This window comes from Hypanus sabinus, chromosome 6 (assembly GCF_030144855.1).
Source record: "Hypanus sabinus isolate sHypSab1 chromosome 6, sHypSab1.hap1, whole genome shotgun sequence".
NCBI classification, from domain to species: Eukaryota; Metazoa; Chordata; class Chondrichthyes; order Myliobatiformes; family Dasyatidae; genus Hypanus; species Hypanus sabinus.
Genome location: NC_082711.1, coordinates 49,023,868 through 49,044,587, shown reverse-complemented (window position 1 = coordinate 49,044,587; position 20,720 = coordinate 49,023,868). Strand labels below are relative to the sequence as shown.

General features: G+C 40.7%; 1 protein-coding gene across 9 annotated transcripts in view; it reads left to right on the top strand.

The window, feature by feature from the left end:
• LOC132395448 (sickle tail protein homolog) overlaps window positions 1-20,720 on the top strand; it is a 640,240-nt gene that overhangs the window by 442,028 nt on the left and 177,492 nt on the right. For all 9 annotated transcript variants that reach the window (XM_059972075.1, XM_059972076.1, XM_059972078.1 and 6 more), the window contains one exon: window positions 4,402-4,597. In XM_059972075.1, the coding sequence (XP_059828058.1) occupies window positions 4,402-4,597 (196 nt within the window). The remainder of the gene's footprint in view (window positions 1-4,401; window positions 4,598-20,720) is intronic.

Genomic DNA, 20,720 nt, shown 5'->3' with positions numbered 1-20,720 from the left:
TGACTCAATGACAAGTGTGGCTCGAGTATTCCAAAAGGCTCCTTTTGTAGCAATTCTCAAACTGTTGAGGAGCATGTGAGTGCTTTGAGGACATTCACTTCTCTTAGTAGCAGTATTTTTGCAATGATTTTAAAATATCTCAATGTTCTTCAGTTATTTGTCTCTCATAGTATTTAAAAAACAACTATTTATTCAAAAAGTTTATTTAATTATCATATAGCCACCTTCAATTCCTTATAGCAATTGAAACCCACGTTTGCAATCTGCTATTCTGATTTTGAACTACTGCATTTTATTTCATAGACATTTCGATTTAACCTCTTGGACTCAAATGACCGCAAAAAAATGTGATTGATTAACATTTTGTCGAGTGTTAGAAAAGAGATTTATAATTGGATCCATGTGTTCCTGATGTTTACAGCAACGACCTGCGTCAGTTTTAAAATACTCCACTAATCTTTGGCTTAAATTAGGTGTAATAAGTAAATCTAGCTTCTGATCTGAATACAAATTAGGAATCTTATCCACACTGAGGTAAATAGTCTTGCCTGGAATTTCCATGGAAGTTCTCTTGATATTGCTTATAAACCCTGATGAAACATCATTAACACTGTTCGTGCCATTTCTGCATAGTTTTGAACAAAGTTATTGCAAGAGATAGATAAAAATCAGTTTCTGTATTTTAAATCCGAAAAACAGATATGAGCTCGAAATGCTGGTCTGTGCAACAATAACAAAAAGTTGATTAATACAATTCAGTTGGTTAATTAAAATGTCATTAGACAATTAAAGGTCAAGGTAAAAATGAGCAGGGTATCTGCACAGTAATCTAATAAAATATTGCTTTCCAAGATCATCTGCCCACATATGGTAATGGTTATTTATGTATAATGAAATATAAAATGTGAAACATATACAGTATGCTGTAGATATATTGGTACCCCTGAACCAGAAGTTTGTAGAAGCAGAATTCTTGACTCAGTAAGTCCTTTCGTATATACTCCAAAAAACTATAGGACCGTAAGAGATAGTAGCAGAATTAGGACAATTGGTTCATTGAGACTGCTCCAACATTTCATCCTGGTTGATCCATTTTCCCTCTTAACCTCATTTTCCTGCCTTCTACTCATAACCTTTCATGCCTTGACTAATCAAGAACCTATCAACCTCTGCTTTAAATATACCCAATGACCTGGTCTCCACAGCCACCTGTGGCAATGAATTCCACATGTTCACCACCCTCTGACTAAAGAAGTTCCTCCTCATCTACATTCTAAGTGGATGTCCATCTATTCTGAGGCTGCGTCCTAGACTCCCCCACTACAGCAAACATCCTTTCCACATCGACTCTAGAGCTTTCAACATTCAATAGATTTCAGTGAGATCCTCTCCATTCTTCTAAATTCCAGTAAGTACAGGCACCTAAAATGATCAAATTTTCACTCCCAGAATCATTTTTGTGAACCTGGTCTGAACCATCTCTAATGTCAGCACATCCTTTCTTGGGTAAGGGGCCCAAAACTGCCCACGATACTCCCAAGTGCAGAAACACCATTGCCTTACAAAGCCTCAAGATTCCATCCTTGCTTTTATACTCTAGACCCCTCGAAATGAATGCTAACAGTGCATTTCCCTTCCTCACCACAGACTCAACATGCAGGTAAACCTTTAGGGACTCCTGCACGAGGACTCCCAAGTCCCTCTGCACCTCAGAGTTTTGAATTTTTTGGCTGTTCTGCCAATGTGCATGCTCATGCACTTCCCAACACTTTGCCCAATCTCTTGATCTGTCTCCATACTTCCGCAGCCTCCCTACATCCTCAACACTACCTCCCCCTCAACCTATCTTCATATCATCCACATACTTGGCCACAAAGCCACAAAATCATCGTCCAAGTCATTGACATATAACTTAAAAAGAAGCAGTCCCAACATCGATTCGTATGGAGCACCATTAGTCACTGGCAACCAACGAGAAAAATCTTGCTTTATTCCTACTCTTGGCCTCCTGTCAACCAGCCAGTGTTCTGTCCATGCTAGTATCTTTCCTGTAATACGATGGGCTCTTACCTTGTTTACAGCCTCGTGTGGCATCTTGTTAAAGGCCTTCTGAAAATCCAAGTAAGCAACATCTACTGACTACTTTTTCTATTCTGCTTGTTATTTCCTCAAGAATTCCAACAGATTTATCAACATTTTCCCTTCAAGAAACCAGGCCGAATTGGCCTATTTTATCATGTACCTCCTAGTCCCCTGAGACCTCATCCTTAATAATCCATTCCATTATCTTCCCAATCACTGAGGTCAGGCTAACTAGCCTATAGCTTTCTTTCTTCTGCCTGCCTGCCTTCTTGAAAAGCAGAGTGACATTTGCAATTTTCCAGTCCTCTGGAATCATGCCAGAATCTAGTGATCCTTCTAAGATTATTACCAATGTCTCCACAGTCTCCTCAGCTACCTTTTTCAGAGCCATGGGGTGTGGTCCATCTGCTCCAGGTAACTTCTCCACCTTCAGACCTACCAGCTTGCCAAGTACCTTCTCCCTGGTAATAGCAAATGCACTCATTTCTGCCCTCTGAAACACTCAAACGACAGTCAAAAAGGATGAAAATTTCTCATTTAGTTCATCCCCCACTAATACCTCTCCAGCGTCATTTTCCAGCAGTCTGATATTCACTCATGCCTCTCTTTAAATCTTTATATATCTGAAAAAAACTTTTGGAGTCTTCTTTGATATTATTGGCCAGATTACATTCATATTTCATCTTTTCGCCCCTTATGGCTTTTATAGTTCCCCAATCCTTTAACTTCCCATTAGTTTTTTGCTCTATTATACACCTTCTCTTCTACTTTTATGCTGTTTTTGACTTCCCTTGTCAGCTACTGTTGCATCATCCTGCATTTAGAAAACTTCTTTGCGATGTATCTATCCTGCGCCTTCTGAGTTTCTCCCAGAAATTCCAACCATTGCTATTTTGCTCTCATTCTTGCTAGTGTCTTTTTCTCATCAACTTTGACCAGCTCCTCTGTCATGCCTCCATAATCCCCTTTTCTCCATTTTAGTACTGATACATCAGGCTTTAGCTTCTCCCTCTCAAATTGCAGGATGAAGTCTATCATATTATGATCACGGTCTCCATTACTTTAAGCTCCCGAATAAAATAGGGTTCATTATACCACACCCATTTCAGTATAGCCTTTTCCCTTGTGGGCTCAACCACGCTGCTCTGAAAAAGTCATCTTGCAGGCATTCTACAAATTCTGTCTTGGAATCCAGCACCAACCTAATTTTCCCAATTGATTTGCATATTGAAATCTCCCATGATCATTTTAATGTTGTCCTTTTGACCTGTTTTTTCTATCTCTCATTTTAATTTGTAGTCTACATCCAGGCTATTGTTCAGAAGCCTGTATATAACTCCTATCAAGGTCTTTCACCCTTGTAGTTTCTTGACACTACCCACAAGGGTTCTACATCTTCCAATCCTGTCATTTCTTTGCAAGGCTTTTATTTCATTTTTACCAACAGAACCACCCCTCCCCCTCTGCCTACCTGCCTGTGCTTTTGATAGAATATGTATTCTTGGATGTTCAGCTCCAACTGTGATCTCCTTTCAGGCATGACTCGGTGATGTCCACAACATACCATCCGGGTGTCTCTTTCCGTTTCAAATGGAGACAGAGGAATTTCAGAACACGTACTGATCCTGCTCCCACATCCCTTCATTTCCACATTCTTCACGAGAGTTGGAAAATATTCCTGTTGTCATCTTTTCAATGTTGTCTAACTTATCTGAGGCAGATGAGAAACTGAAAAGTGATGGAAAAATAAATAATTAGTCTGTTGTACTACTTGCAACCTTCCTTTTTACCAAGTTTTTATATGAGATGCCTGAATGTAATGTAGCTCATCATTCTGAGTGAAAGAATAGCCCAGAGTTGTTTAGAGATATTGTGCATCATTTTGTCCTGTTCTTTGCTTGGATTTGAGGTTTTTTTTATGGCTAATACAATTCATCCAAAACAGTGAACAATTCAACATCAGTGACTAATTGATTATGTGATTAAAGTCTAAAGATCTTTTTACAGACACACTATGTACCTTTGCTAATCAGGTGGCTATAGTACTTCTGCAATTTATCATGGAGATTTTAATTTATGGCCTGTGTCTGTTAGAACATTGCCAAAGCCAATGGTTATTGTGCAAAGCCAGAGGTTAATCTCCACTGGAATGAGTTTCACTGCAAGTAAATTAACGCAATGTTCTGCACCTTCTGAGAATGCATGGTGTAAACAGATAGTGCTTGCTTAGCTTCCAAGTTTGTATTATGGTTGCAGAAGTATCTTTAATGAATTAACTTGTCATAATTTTAAAGAAGAATCCTGTTTTCCTTCTTGCAGAGCAGAAGCCCAAAGCATTTAAGAACTTCCCAGCCTGGTGTCGGGGAGCAGGCTGAGCACCTCTCAGTCGCATCTGCTGATTCCTTTGAAGCAATGGCAGAGCCAGAAGCACCACATCTTTTTAACCGAGGGACTCGCTTGCGTGCTAGCCTCCCAGTTGTTCGATCAACCAATCAGACAAAGGACCGATCATTGGGTAAGGTAGACTTTGCACTTCAACTGTGTTACACTCTCATTTTCATTTACCTTTTCACCCGCGATGAATTATCCACTATAGAAGAGTCAACCAGATCCCTGAGTTGGTCTTGGCAGCTGAGAATCTTGTTTTGAATATTTCATTCTCTCTTTGTTACATACATCCTGGTTTAAGCAACAAAATGTGGTGTTGCTGATGCTAAATAAGCTGAAGAAAATATTCTTTTATCCCCTTATGTAATTCAGATTCCAATCTCTCTACAGAGCGAGTGCCAGAACAACATTGTTGCTTCACCACCAATTGAGAAATTCTGTAAAGTCTGCAATTCTGCTTTATAATAATGCCAAAGAATAGAAATGCCAAAGAATTTCATTTTTTGTACACTTTGAAAGTTAACAAGGTTGCTGAAAGTGAATCCTACTTGCAATTGTGTTTTGAAAAGCTGTGATTGCTGCAGTTCATAACATTTTATATGGTTTTATATAGATATGAATCATTTGAGAATGTCCTTATTGTCAGGCATACAAGCAGATCACGCACTCATTGAAATTTACAGCACAGTAGGAGGCCATTTGTCCCATCATATCCATGCTAGTAAAATTAAGCTGTTTACACTCTGTAATTCCTTCTCTGTAATTAACCTTGTAGTTTTTGGTTTTTCATTTGTTCGCCTGTATATCTTTAAATGTCTCCAGATAAGGCCAGATCCCCACAACAACTTGAGTAAACTACATTTTAGTTCTCTTCCCATCCAATCCTCCTGTGAACTAACAAGTCCATGGATACTCGATGTCAGCTTCTCAGCCAAGCCAAATGAGCCTTTGTATTGACTTAGTTAAGACTTTTCACAACAAAGCATCTTAATTAATTCTCTCCTCAATCTCCTCTCCTCTGAAGGAAGCAATTGCAGTCTCCTCTGGACTGGAGGTTTCCATGTCTGCTGATGACACAAGTATAGATGGAAAGGCAATGAGGTTTTTGTGACTCTGCAGTAGGATATTGACACATTGAGGAAATGGTTGAAAAGTTGGCAAATGAAGTTTAATGTGGGAAAGGATGAGTATAGAAGGTAAAGTGTTCAAAAAAGGTAGATTACAATCAAAATGGAAAGAGAATACAAATGACTGAAGTACAGAAGTTTCTTGGTGTTTTAGAGTGACGCTTCAGAGAGGCTGACATCAGTTGTGGGGCAGTCATTGGAAGGTACTCTAAGGGACAGGATATGAGAGTACATGGAGACTCATTAGCAATAGTCAACATTGCTTTGTGCTTGGTAGGTTGTGTCTAACCAATCTTATAGAAATTTTTGAGGAGGTACCAGGAAAGTGATAAAGCCAGACAGTGGATGGTGTCAGAATGGGCATTAGCAAGGCCTTTGACAAGGCATTCAAGAGGAGGTAGTAAATTGGACTTGACATTGGCTTTGGGCGAGAAGCCAGAGAGTGGTAGTAGACGGTTGCCTCTCTGACAAGAGGCCAGTGACTAGTGGTGTGCTGTAGGGATCGGTGCTGAGTCCTTTATTGTTCTGCCACAGACTGCGGTGGAGACCGGGCATACATTCAAGGCAGAAGTTGATATTTTCCTCATCAGTCAGGACATCAAAGGTATAGCGAGAAGGCCGGGTAGTATAGAAGCTAGATCCTAGTTTCATAAAATGGGTCACTCTGTTAAGGGAGATAGCAGGAAGAATTTATTCCCTAAGAATTTTAACTCTTAAAGATTCTTAGTTCCAGAGTTCTCTGCAGATGTAATAAAACTTATTGATGAAGGTGGAGCAGTGGATGTAGTGTATATGGATTTCAGTAAGGCATTTGATGAGGTTCCCTATGTGAGGCTCATTCAGAAAGTAAGAAGATGTGGGATCACAGTAGACCTTGCTTTGTGGATCCAGAGTTGGCTTTCCCACAGAAGGCAAAGGACAGTTGTGGATGTATTCAGCATGAAGGACAGTGACCAGTGGTGTTCAAAAGGGATCTGTTCTGGGAACCTTCCTCTTTATGATTTTTATAAATGACCAGAATGAGGAAGTAGAAAGGTGGTTTAGTAAGATTCCTGATGACACAAAAATTGGGGGTGTTGTGGATAGTCTGGAAGGTTGTAAGAGGTTACAGCGCAAAATGGATAGGATGCAGAACTGGTCTGAGAAGTGGCAGATGGAGTTCAATCCAGGTAAGTGTGAAGTGGTTCATTTTGGTAGGTCAAATTCGAAGACAGAATATAGTATTAATGGTAAGACTCTGGCAGTGTGGAGGTTCAGTGAGATCTTGGGGTCCATGTCCATAGGACACTCAAAGCTGCTGCACAGGTCGATAGTGTTGTTATGAAGGTGCATGGTGTGTTGGCCTTGAGTTTGAGAGCTGTAAGGTAATGTTACAACTATATAAGACCCCACTTGGAGTACTGTGTTCAGTCCTGGTCACCTCACTACAGGAAGGATGTGGATACTATAGAGAGAGTGCAGAGGAGATTTACAAGGATGTTGCCTGGATTGGAGAGCATGACTTATGAAAACAGGTTGAGTGAACTTGGCCTTCTCTCCTTGGAGTGATAGAGAATGAGAGGTGACTTGATAGAGGTGTATAAGATGAGAGGCATTGATTGTGTGGATAGTCAGATGCTTTTTCCCGGGGCTGAAATGGCTAACATGAGGGGGCATAGTTTTAAGGTGCTTCGAAGTAGGTACAAAGGGGATGTCAGAGGTAAGTTTTTCACACAGAGAGTAGTGGGTGCGTGGAATGCACTGCCAGTGACAGTGGTGGAGGTGGATACAATAGAGTCTTTTAAGAGACTCTTAGATAGGTACAGGGAGCTTAGAAACTAGAGGGCTATGTGGTAGGGAAATTCTAGGCAGTTTCTAAAATAGGTTACATGATCGGCACAACATTGTGGACCAAAGGGCCTGTAATGTGCTATAGATTTCTGTGTTTCTATGTTTATTGAATATATTCAGGGCCACATGAATGGACTTTACTATTCATTGGGAACTTCAAAGTCACAAGAATAGGAGGGAAAGTAGAGTTAATTTCAAACTTGGAGCAGCCATGATCTTACTGAAAGACAACAGGCTCCTGGGCCCATATGATCTGCTTAAACGATAGCTTCTATAAATAGAAGAGATTCTGCAGATGCTGGAAATCCAGAGCAACGCACACCAAATGCTGGAGGAATTCAGTGGGTCAAGAGTATACATGGAGAGGAATAAACAGTCAACTTTTTGGGTTGAGACCGTTTCATCAGAATGAAGAATTTGTGATGTTGGGTCTCAAGCTGAAATGTTGACAATTTGTTCCTCTCTATTGATGCTGCTTGACCTGCTCAGTTCCTCCAGCATTTTGTGTATATAGGTTATTTCTACATTTCAACATTTTCCACACAAGTTCTTGGATTGACGGGTATTAAGAAGATATTTTTAATTCAACAAGCTCTTAAGAGTTTATAAAGTCTGTCTGCTGCTAATTTTTCAGCTTAGCATGGAAAATATTTTGAATGCTGTCAGCATTGTTGCTCTTCTTGGAAGAGAACTGAGATAATTCTATTCGTCTTGAAAATGATGATGGTGGGTAGTTGTGGATAGGGATTTGTATGAGTTACAGATTTATTGGCTGGGCTAGATATTTAGTTTGCCTCAGGTTCTGAGCCAGTTGGCAAACTGGATTTGCCTCAATTCAATAATACGATTATTCAAAAAGACTGTGACTTTGTGCTGAAGTGGTATCTTGATGATTTCTTTGAGGAGGGAAGACTCAACAGTTATTACTCTTGACTTCAATTCTTGACTGTAATTGAACCTGCATTATGATTCACATCTATCTTCATCACATTAACTCTTTATCAGTCCACTTCTTTGAAGACCAAGGATGTGTACATTTATTGAAACCAATTTCTATAGCAAAGATGACTTGTTGTTTATTAGCTCAACAGGTATTTGCAATTGTTTATTGGTCTGGCTCGCCAAGTTCCAAATGATAAAAATGAAAGGGAGTTGCGTAAACTTTAAGCATCACAGGCTTCCAAGCAAAGATACAGGATTTAGATACATTTGAATGCAATGAACACGTGTAGGCCTTTCATGCTTGCTTTGTCTTTTCCCTCTATATCTTGTTCCTGCAGTATCCTCTTATCTCTTACTGTTCTGAATATTAAAAATCTATTGATTTCTGTCGAGTGGGGTCAATGTCCTTATGGGTATATTTGCTAGACCTGTGGGAGAGGTTTCAAACTAGGGGGCAGGGGATGGGAACTAGATTGTTAGGACAGAGGATGGAGCATTTTCCATAAAAGTAGATGCAATGTGCAGAGTGATTGCGAGGAAGGATATGCAGTGGGTAGGAAGTAAACATAGTCAATTGCAAACAAGAGAAAATTTGTAGATGCTGGAAATCCAAGCAACACACACAAATTGCTGAAGGAACTCAGCAGGCCAGGCAGCATCTATGGAAGAGTGTACAGTCAACATTTCGGGCTGCAACCCTTCATCAGGATCCTTCAATTAAGTCAATTGGATGGATTGAAATGTAAGACGTATTAACAATAAGAAGGATGAACTTGGAGCATGGATCTATGCATGGAATTAAGATGTTGTGGCCATTAGAGGCACTTGGCTATTGCAAGGTCAGGATTGCTTGCTTGGTGTTTTGGGGTGTATATGTTTCCAAAAGGATAAGGGAGGGAGATAAAGGAGAAAAGTGGGGGAGGTGGAAGTTCCATTGCTCATGAGGGATAATATCACAGCTGCAGAAAGGAAAGATATCATGGAGGGAGGAGGATATACTGAGTCACTGGGGGGGTGTGATTTGAGGAGGAGGTCAGTAACAGGATGGCAGCAGTTACCCTACTGGGAGTATTCTGTAGCTCCCTGACCCCACCCCAGGAGTATAAGGTGTATAGGACACTGAGAAGCAGATCAGAAGGCAGAATTTGGAGAGGTGCAAAAGTAATAGGGTTGGTGTCCTGAGTGACTTCAAGTTTCCTAATATTGATAGGCACCTCCTTTGTGCAAAGGCTTTAGATGGGGCAGAAATTGTTAGGTGCATTCAGGAAGGATTCCTAACAGTGTGTGGGCATGTCAACTCGTGGAGGGCCCTGGTGGATCTCGTGCTAGGCAATAAACCTGGTCAGGTGACAGACCTCTCAGTGGGTGAGCATTTGGAGACTGTAACCACAGCTTCTTGAACATTGCCATGGACCATGGTGATATGGGAAAGTATATAGTTGGTGGAAGGGCTAATTACAATGTTATTAGGCAGAAATGTGGAGGTTGTTTAGGGATCTACATCCATAGAATTCTGGATAGGTTTGTCCCATTAAGACTGAAAAAGGATGGTAGAGAAGAGGGTTGAAAAGAGAAATGGACCATTTAGTCAAGAGGAGGTATTCTCAGTTTTAAGAAGCAACTATCAGACAGGGCCATTGTGAATAATTGGGTAGCCAGAAAGGCATTTAGAAAAGGACTTTGAAGAACTGGAATGGGACATGAGAATGCCTTGGCAAGTCGGATTAAGGAAAACCCAAGGCGATTGATACAGTTATGGCAAGATACTTAGCAGTTTGGAGGAAAATAGAGATCATTGGTTCACATTCAGAGATCCTGCAAAGTTGTCACACAAGTTGATAGGATGTATCGAGTTTTGGCCTTCATTGGTGTGAGGAATTGAGTTCCAAAATTGTGTGGTCATGTGCAGCTCTGTAAAACTCTGGTTAGACCATACATGGAGCATTGTGCTAGTTTTGATTGCCTTATTATAAGAAGGATGTGGAAGGTTTAGAGATGGTTCAGAGGTGATTTACCGGGATGCTATCTGGATTAGAGAATGTTTCTTCTGTGAAAAGGATGAGGGAGATGGGGCTTTTGGTTTTGGAGCAATGGAGGATGAGAGGTGACTTGATTGAGGTGTATAAGATTATGACAGATATAGATAGAATGGAGAGCCAGCACCTTTTTCCAAAGCAGTAATGGTTAATGCCAAAGGCGTGTATTTAAAATGAGTGGAGGAAAGCTCAGGGGAGAGGTCGGAGGCAGGTATTTTACACAGAGAGTTGTGGTTGCCTGAAACGCACCACCCAGGGGTGGTGATAGAGACTGATACAATAAGACATTTAAAATATTCTTAGTTCGGCACATGGATGCAAGAAAAATTGAAGGGATAGTTTGTCTAGGAGGGAAGGATTAAGTTGATGGTGGAATAGGTTTAGGTTGCACAAAGTTGTGGGCTGAAGGGCCTGTCCTGTGCTGTCCTGTTCCATTAAACCTACTCAGCAACTGAGCCTCTGCAGGCCTCTCGAGCACTGAATTCCAGATCTTCATCACGCTCTAGATGAAGAAGTTTCTTCTCCAATCAAATATTAATGGTTATTTTGCTCCTCTCAATAATTCAAGTCCTTTCTGAGGCATAAATCAAGAATGTGATGGTAAACTCTCCACTTACCCCACTTGCATGAATGTAACTGTAATAATTCTCACAAAACTTGACATAATCCAGGAGAAAGCAGCTTGCTTGCTTGTTGTCATATCAACTACCCTCAAGTCTAAAAATGAATAGTAAAATATGATTTCCCAAAATCATCTTCTGTTGGCTCTGCCCAACCCTATTGTTTTCCTAAGTGCCATGGTGCTACAAAGTTAATAATGGATTTTAACATTTTTGCTGCTACTAATGTCAGACAATTGAACTGGCAGTTCCTAGTTTACTCACTCCCTATCTTAAAATGTGGGTTATATTTGCTATCTTACAGTCTGGGATAATCATTCTAGAATCCATTGAATTTTGGAAGATATTAATCAGCGGATTCGCAATCTCCATATCCAAAACCTTGGAATGCAGAGCATTTAGACCTGGGGATTATTGATATTTCTTCCCATTACTTTATTCTGCATTCTGGTATTGGTTTTCCCTCGTCGTTGTGATAAAGAAGGAGACTATTTGGCTCGTTGAGTCTTGGCTGGCTCTCAGAGCCATCCAGTAATTCCACTTCTTTTTTTGTTACATGTTCTACCTCTCATACATGTTAACAACTCTCTGATTCTGTCTGAACTACTTCAACAAAGACTAATTCACGTGGCAATTAACCAGTGGTTGGGGGTTGTTTATAGGCCCTCCCCTGCACATAAGTCACCATAATGTAAGATATGATACAAATCTGGAAATTAGAAGTGCATGTTTAAAGGGTAAAGCAGGAATTACATTTGACTTTAGTCTGTGTATATACTGGACAAAACAAATTAGCAATAAAAGTCCAGAGGATAAAATAATTGCATGAAGAAGTGGGTTACTAGATCAACATATTGAAAACCAGCAAGTAACACACCATTTTTGTGTAAATATCTGAGCAAAGGATAGCTCGCCCTGAGGGAAGTGACCAATGCATGAGAATGTTATAATGGGATCAAGTTTATTATCACTGACAAATGTTGCAGATGCAATTCATAAAAAAATTACTCGAGTTAAAATAAGAAATATTTTTATGTGCAAAATGAGAGCAAAAAAGTCAGGTAGTGTTCCTGGAACAATCAGAAAACAAGTGGTGGAGGAAAGACACTGTTCCTCAAACATTGAATGGCTATGTGCCACCTGCCGAACGGTACTAATGATGTGCAAGATTGTGGAGGTCCTTCAAGATGGATGCTCACCTTCTGAAGGTGCCCATGATGGTGGGAGGCTAGTGCCCATGGTGGAACAGGCTGAGTCTACCACCCTCTGCAACATTCCTGGACTTTGCATTGGAGCTTCATTCCAGGCAGTGATACAACCAGTCTGAATACTCTCCACTGTACACCTGCAGACATTTGCTATATTTTTCGCTGACGTATCAAATTTCTTTAAAACTTTGAATGAAATATAGCCACTTTATGTACAGCCGTATATGCCTTCTGTGTGATTGCATCAATATGTTGGACCCTGGATCGATCCTTTGAGATGCTCACATTCAGGAACGTGAAGCTGCTCACCCCTTCCGCTGCTGACCCCTCGATAATGTGTGTTCTTGTGATCAATCAAGATTGAACATGACCAAATTCAAGGTGAAATCAGTAACTTAAATCTAAATAAAGATAAACTATGAAGGTATGAAACATACATTAGTTAAAACATCTAAAAAGCCATTTACAGTGTGACTCTAAAGTACAAAGCTATGTGGAAAAAGTGTCCAGGCGTGGAAACGGATAGCACAGGAGCACTGGAGGTAAATCATCTTCAATATTTCTTCAAGGTCTTACATCTCCAGTGATCCATGAATGAGACTGATCTTTGGTACTCTCAAATATGCGAAAATCTGCAGATGCTGGAAATCAAAAGCAACACACACAAAATGCTGGAGGAACTCTGCAGGCCAGGTAGCATCCATTAAAAAAAGAGTAAACAATTGACATTTTGGGCCAAGACCCTTCATCAGGACTGGAACGGATGAGAGAAGGAGTCAGACAACGAAGGTGGGGAGAGGGCAGGAAGAGGTACAATGTTGGCAGTTGATGGGTGCAACTGGTTGAGGGGGAATAGCTGAAGTAAAAAGCTGGGAAGTTGATTGGTGAAAGAGATAAAGGGCTGGAGAAGAGGGAGAGACCCCTCTTCTATTATTTTGGATCTCCCCCTCCCCCTCCTACTTTCAAATCTCTTATGATCTCTTCTTTCAATTAGTCCTGACAAAGGGTCTCGGCCCGAAACGTCGGCTGTACTTCTTCCTATAGATCAGTGGTTCCCAACTTTTTTTTGGCCATGCCCCACCTAATCACCTCTAAAATCCTCATGCCCCCTGTGGTGATATATAATTCTTATTATTCAAAAAGTGAACTCCTATTCACCTGGAGGAAGCCTAAAAGACCATTAACTTGGTTTAAACAAGCTTCCAAAGAACATGGCATTCATGAAAGAGAAAAATAAAAGAACCAAAGGACTGTTAAAGTTCTGAGGAAGAAATTACTAAGAAATTGTAAAAAAAAGAACATTAAGTGATATTAAAATAATAATAATAATAATAATAAATAAATAAAACAATGCTGATTCGTTTCTAAAGCAAACAAAGATAGATACACCGTTTAAAAGAGATGACGCAATGTACACACCTTCACACCACCAAGAACCGAAAGCTACTGCAAAAAGCAGCATTGGCGCAACCTCGTACGAGTTTCTTACGCGTTTGGACTTGTCCATTCGTTCCTTCCTACATCGGTCAATTCATTAATTTAATTATGAAAGCCATTTGATGGTTGTAATGATGGTGATACACTATATATACAGTACATACGCAATTACACATGTACATACACACAAGTATTTTTATGTATGCATACTGTATATACACATATGTATTAACTTGCACACACACTCATACTCACACAGACTTACTAGAAAAAATTCACTGTTAATAACTCATTCTCGAATTGCCCCCCTTAAAAATCAAATTACCTCCCTGTGGGGCGTACGCCCCACTTTGGGAACCACTGCTATAGATGCTGCCTGGCCTGCTGCGTTCCACCAGCATTTTATGTGTTTTGCTTGAAATTCCAGCATCTGCAGGTTTTCTCATGTCATGTGAAATTTATTGTTTTGCAGCAGCTGTCCAGTGCAAAGACAAGAAAATATTAAAAATTGCAAAATAAATAAATTGTGCAAAATGAACAGAATAATGAATTAAAATTGGAAGTTCAAAGTAAAATTTATTATCAGACTGCATACTCCACATACACCCCTGAGATTCTTTTTCCACAGGCAAATTTAGCAAATCTATGGAAGAGTAACTGTAAGCAGTAAACATCAGGAACTATAAACTGCAAACTGTGTAATGCAGAAATAAATAGTAATAATTAATGAGCATGAAATAAGATAAAAGAGCACTTAATGAGTGTAGCTATCCCCTTTTGTTCAAGAGTCTGATGGTTGTGGGTAATAACTGTTCTTGAACCTTGAGGCACCTGTACGTTCTACCCGATGACAGCGGTGAGAAAAGCACATGGCTTGTGTCGTGAAGAGCTTGAATAAAGAATGCTACCTTTCTATGACAACGTTTCATGTAGATGTGCTCAATGTTTGGGAGGATTTTACCTGTGATGTACTGGGCCAAATCCGTTACCTTTTGTAGGATTTTCCACTCAAGGGCATTGGTGTTCCCATACCAGGCCATAATGCAGCCAGTAAAGGATACTTTCCACCACACATCTGTAGAAGTTTGCCAAGGTTTTTGATGACATGCTGAATCTCCATAGACTCCTGAAGAAGTAGAGACACTGTCATGTTTTCTTTGCAATTATATTTATATGATGGGTCCAGGACAGGTCCTCTGAGATAGTGACACCCAGGAATTTGAAGTTTCTGACCCTCTCCACCTCTGAACCTCCAATGGTAATGGGCTCATGGACCTCTGGTTTCCCTCTCCTGAAGTCTACAATCAGTTCCTTGGTCATATTGACATTAAGTGAGAGATTGTTGTTATTACACCACTCAGCCAAGTTTTTAACCTCCCTCCTGTATGCTAATTCATCACGCCCTTTTATACAGCTCACAAGAGTGGTGTCATCAGCAAGCCTGTACATGTTGCTGGAGCTGTATTTGGCCACCCCGTCATGGGGGTAGAGCAGGGGGCTGAGAACACATCCCTGCAGTGCTCCTGTGCTGATGGAGCTCGTGGAGGAGATGTTTTTGCCAATTCAAACTGACTGGGACCTACAAGTGAGGAAATCCAGGATCCAATTGCACAAGGGGGTATTGAGGCCCAGGTCTTAGGGTTTACTGATTAGTTTTGAGCTGCTGATGGTGTTAAATGCCAAGCTGTAATTGATAAAGAGCATCCTGATGTATGCATCTTTGCTGTCCAGATGTTTCAGAGTTATGTAAAAACCAACGAGACAACATCTGCTGTAGACCTGTTACTTCAGTAGGCGAATTGGAGTGTTTTCAAGTTGCTATTCAGACAGGGGCTGATATGCTTCAACAACAGCCTCTGAGAACAATTCATCACTATGAATTTAAATGCCACTGGGCAATGGTCAAGGAGTCATGGGAAATTTAGAAACCTGATGACAGAAGGGAAGTAGCTGTGCCTGCATTTTGTTTATGGGTCTTAAGCTCATGTACCTCCTCCCAGCCAGTAGTAATCAAAAGGGATGTGTCCTGGATTGTTGACATACATAATGATGGACGCTGCCACCTTGAGGCGCTGTCTCTTGAAGATCTCCTGGATGGTGGGAAGGGTTGTGCACATGATAGAACTAGCTGAGTCCACAACCCTCTGCAGCCTCTGTGATTTGGAGTCTCCACACCAAAATGTGGTCCAACCAGTTCGAACATTCTGCACCATACATCTGAAGAAATTTGTAAGAGAATGCTACAGCCATGTAAAAGTATACAAGAAGGACATGGTGAAAGCCATTTGGATGCCTTCCATAAAATTTAAGATGTAAATAAAGCAGGAGCTTTATCTGTATTCTTTTACTAGAGAAGAAAATTTTTCTCTGGCTGCTTAGGACATACTGCAGTGGATGCAACACCCATGTGACTTCTGTAGTTGTCATAGGTAGAATGTTGCCTTGGGATTAGGTTCATTTAGCCATAGAGATGAACCCTCTCTACCATGGATAATAGAGTAATGATTCTGTACCGGCTAATAAAAAAAATTGCCTTTGGATTGTGGGCAATATGAATATTTACAATGCTCAGTCATTGATTGTGAAGTTGATTTTTAACCATTTCTAAGTTTTCAGCTGGAAGTCCACACCATTAATGCAGAGGAAGGAAAATATAATCACTCAGTAATTTCAAAGAAGAATAGAGCTCTAAAATAGTATTGCGGCTAGCAAAATGAGCTCATAGCTTTTTTCTTTTGTGTTAGAAGCTTGAATAAACCTGAATCTGCACCAGAACAAATGACCATGGCATTGATTTCCTGTCTGGCTTCATTATACGACATCAAAGCTTTAGTGGAAGCATAGGTTAAACAAACAACAATGCAATAGTCCATGTTCTCTGGTGAAAGAAAGCTTGTTACAAGGCTAGAAAGGTTGTTGAAAGTGGGCCTGATCGAGTGTCACGCTGATTTTAATGGCTTACAGGCAAGGTGTCTATTTATCTTTATGATTTCAGCTGTTTCTGCTTTCTATTATCGCAACTTCTAGAATCAACAAATAACTTGCATTGAACAGAATGAAGCGCTTGCATTCCTGTTTTTTTCTCTGTGTGCCATGATAACAATCAGAGCAAAAAACCAATTCTATAACCTTTGATTTTTTTCCAGCTTCAATTTCCTTTCTTGTGTTTTATTTATATATGTCATCATGTTTGACTTGCTTTCTGCTCTACCCTCAGTGCTCAGCTATTTTCAGCTAGCCTGTGTGGTAATTGGTGTTCATTATTTTGCTTGTGACAACACTTGGGTCTGTTTCATTGCCCAGCTTGGTCTCAGTACGTTTTACTATTGTGAACTGTTCAGTGATAAGGCTAACTGTGTAGCTAACATTGCTCAATGAAGTAACTGATTCTTGCTGCCACAGCTGATTGCCATGCATGAGGAGGTGAGCAGTACAATTAGCCTGATTCAATGAAGAATAAATAATCTTGTTGTGCAGGTCAATATTATCACTTTTGCAAAATTCTGCCCTGTTTCTGTACAGACCTGAGTTCCCTGAAGCAAGGCCATGTGGCCTTTAGTGAGCTTGTATCTGTTGGTTTTGCTCCAACTGTGAAATGGAGAATGTTGATTTATTTCAGCAAAATGTTAAAATATGTCGACACTGTACCCTGTCTAAGGCAGCAAAATGCTTCAGTTCCTCATCCAGTGTAAATATGAGAGAATGAAATCAGGTTATAAATCACAGGTTCATGCAGGTATATGATGCTAAAGCCTTGACAATGATTTCTAATTCAGTAATTTCTCATGCATAATATGGAAAACAGAAAATGCTAGAGACACTCAACAAGTTAGGCAATACCTGTGGGAAAGTGAAACAGAGTTAACACTTCAGGTTGGACTTCCTTCATTAAAGAAGGAGAAAGCAGTTTAGTTTTAATTTGCTGCAAAATTGGGCGGGGGGCAGGAGGGGTTGTTTAAGAGGATATCTTTGGTAAAGAAAAGCCAATGTTACCATGGGGACAAATTGCCGTGATTCTCCAGTCAAATATGTTAATTGGGCAGTTGGAGGTGATAGTTCAGAGCTAGAAGGATAATAGGTCTGGGTTTGCTCATGGAAGTGTGAGGTGGGAAGTTTTGTCTCATAGTGGAATCTTATCAGAGCTTTGGAGATTATGAAATTATCCACTGAATGCTGAGATTGGAGGGGTGGACGAGAGATTTCTAACCTTGCTCTGACTGGGAGCAGAGTGTTTGAGAGCAGAAGAGCAAGAAATAGATTGGACAGCTTGGATGTAGTCTTAGACTGTATCTATTTTTATAATAAGGAAGGCATGATTAAGGAAAAAGGACAACTTTTCAGAGCACTTAAGTGAAGAATCTCATCATTAGTACAAATAAGCAACAAGAAAATGGACTGGAGACCTTACAGCAGGTGCAGTAGGAGAAATAATCTTTAGGGTAACTGTGGGGGTCTGGAGACTTGTGTTCCTGAGATGGAGATTGAGCAATCAGGAAGTGAAAGTGTCAGAGGTGGATTATGTGAACATGAGAGCAGGGTGGATGGAGAATGTTGGAAAACTCATGCAATTTCAGAGTTCAGTGTGGGTACAGGCTGAACACCATTTGTCAAAGAGAGAAAAAGTGTTTAACCTGAAGGATTCACTGTTTCTCTCTCCACAGATACTGCCAGTCATGCAGAGAATTTCCAGCATCTGCAGTTTGATTTTTGAAGTCCAGTATAGGACAGATAGCTAACCCCCATGACACTCTGCATTGATTCTTATATCAGAAGGTCTTTGATACCAAAGTTTCTCTGGACTTGGAAGTGTCTTCAGATTGTTGATGAATATTTGGCAGAATTTAAGAAGTTGGCTAATTCCTGGTAGGAATCTGCAGGAGTGCTTTGTAAAGCCACTTATTAATGGCTCCACTAGATTGGGACTTGTCTGTGAAGCAGGAGATTGCTTGTGTTATTAGTAATTTAGCAAGGACCAATAAAAAGAATGAACTGTAAGGGAATGGCCATTGTTGGAGTTGGTAAGAGATAGGGTGTGAGGCTTTGGCTCAACAGGTACTGAGTCCTTTGGAATAATTTATTTGGTTGTCGAATTTATGCTTAAGAACTTGGAGCCAAATGGATAACAGCAAAGGCAGAATGGTGGTTAAGGCAGTGGAATGCTCCTCTTGTAAAATGTGGGATTACAGGTTACCTGACAGTCTCCCTGATGACAACATCAGCAGGAAGTGCACCCAATTGCTCTCCTGATTGACAAGGCTGAGGAACCAGAGCTGGAACTAGATGCAGTCAGGACCATTCAGGAGGCCGAAACTCTCCTAGATTTTACTTAGGAGGTCAGAGAGTAGATCGGTGGCCATCACAAGACGTTGGGGGAGTCAGCAGTTAGTGCAGGGTTAGTACACCCCTTTGGATACTGCTGGGTGGGGGGGTGGGTTTGGGAATGACCCATCAGGGCACAGCAGTAGTGGCCAGGCTCCTGGTGCAGTGACTGACTTTGAAGCTCAGCAGGGAAGGATAGAATCAGGTAGAGCTATCATGATACGAGACTTTATAGTTAAGAGGACAGACAGGAGACTCTGTGGCTGCAAAACAGATGTCCGGCTGGTGTGTTGCCTCCCAGGTGCTAGGATCCAAAGCAGCTGCAAAATATTCTCAAGGGAAAGGGAAAGCAGCCAAAGATCATGGTGTATATTGGCAACAAATACATAGGCAGGAAGGGGGAAGAGGTCCTGAGAAGTGAATATAAGGAGTTAGGAAAGAGGCTGAAGACCAGGACCTCCAAGTTAGTAATGTCTGGATTATGCTGGGTGTAATCTACGCAGTGCCGTGTGCTGGTCAGTGCAGGAATGGGATGATGGTACAAATGACTGAGTAGCTGAGGAACTAGTGCAGGGGGGCAGGGTTTCTGGTCCTTGGATCATTGGAACCTTTTCTGGGACAGGGGTGATCTGTACAAGAGGGACAGATAGCACCTAAATTGGAGGGAACCAATATTCCTGCCAAGAGGTTTGCTTGTGTTACTTAGGGAGTAAGCTAGTTTGGCAGAGCAGTGGGAATGAGAACACCAGGTCGGAAAGTGGGGGATGGAGATGACGGTAGATATCATGGCCAGGAAAAATAGGCAGGAACAAAGTAATAGACAAATAGTTTGAAGTGTGTTCACTTTAATGCCAGGAGTATTATGGATAAAGGTGATGAACTTGGATCATACATTACAGAGACTTGGTTGAGAGAGGGACAGAAATGGTGCTTAATATCCCAAGGGTTTGATGTTTTAGAAAAGATGCAGAATGAGGTAAAAGAGGTAGGGGAGTCGGACACTACCTCACCTTTAATTTACAGTATCTCTTTAAAATCTATTCAATATACATATATTGTAATTGATTTACGAATTTATTCATTTTTCTCTTCTATATTATTATTACATTGAACTGCTGCTGCTAAGTTAACGAATTTCACGTCACATGCCGGTGATAATAAACCTGATTCTGTGGATCTTGTCCACGTGGATTTTAGTAAGACACTTGGCAAGGTCCCTCATGGAGGAGTCATCAGATGATAAAGATGCATGGGGTCAATGGTGAATTGGCCCTTTGGATTCAGAATTGGCTTGCCCACTGAAGGCAGAGGATAGTGGTTTAAGGGACTTATTCTAGCTTAAGGGGTCTGTGAGTTAGTGGTGTTTATTTGTGATGTACATAAATGCCTAGCTGAGAAAGTAGATGGGTTGATTAATATGTTTACAGATAATATGAAGGTTTGTGGTAAATGGTTGATGGAGTCTAATCCGGACAAGCGTGAAGTATTGCGGCTTGGTAGGTCAAATGCAAAGGGCAAGAACCTTAACAGTGTTGATGAGCTCAGGGATCTTTCTAGCTCCCTGAATGTGTCAGCACAAGGTGATAAGGTGTGGAGAAGGTACACCTAATAAATTGCCTTTATTAGGCAATGCACTGAGCTCAAAAATCAAGAAATTATGTTGCAGCTTTATAAACCTTTAGGCTGCGCCTGGAGTATTGCATTTAATTTTGCTTGCCCTATTATAGGAAG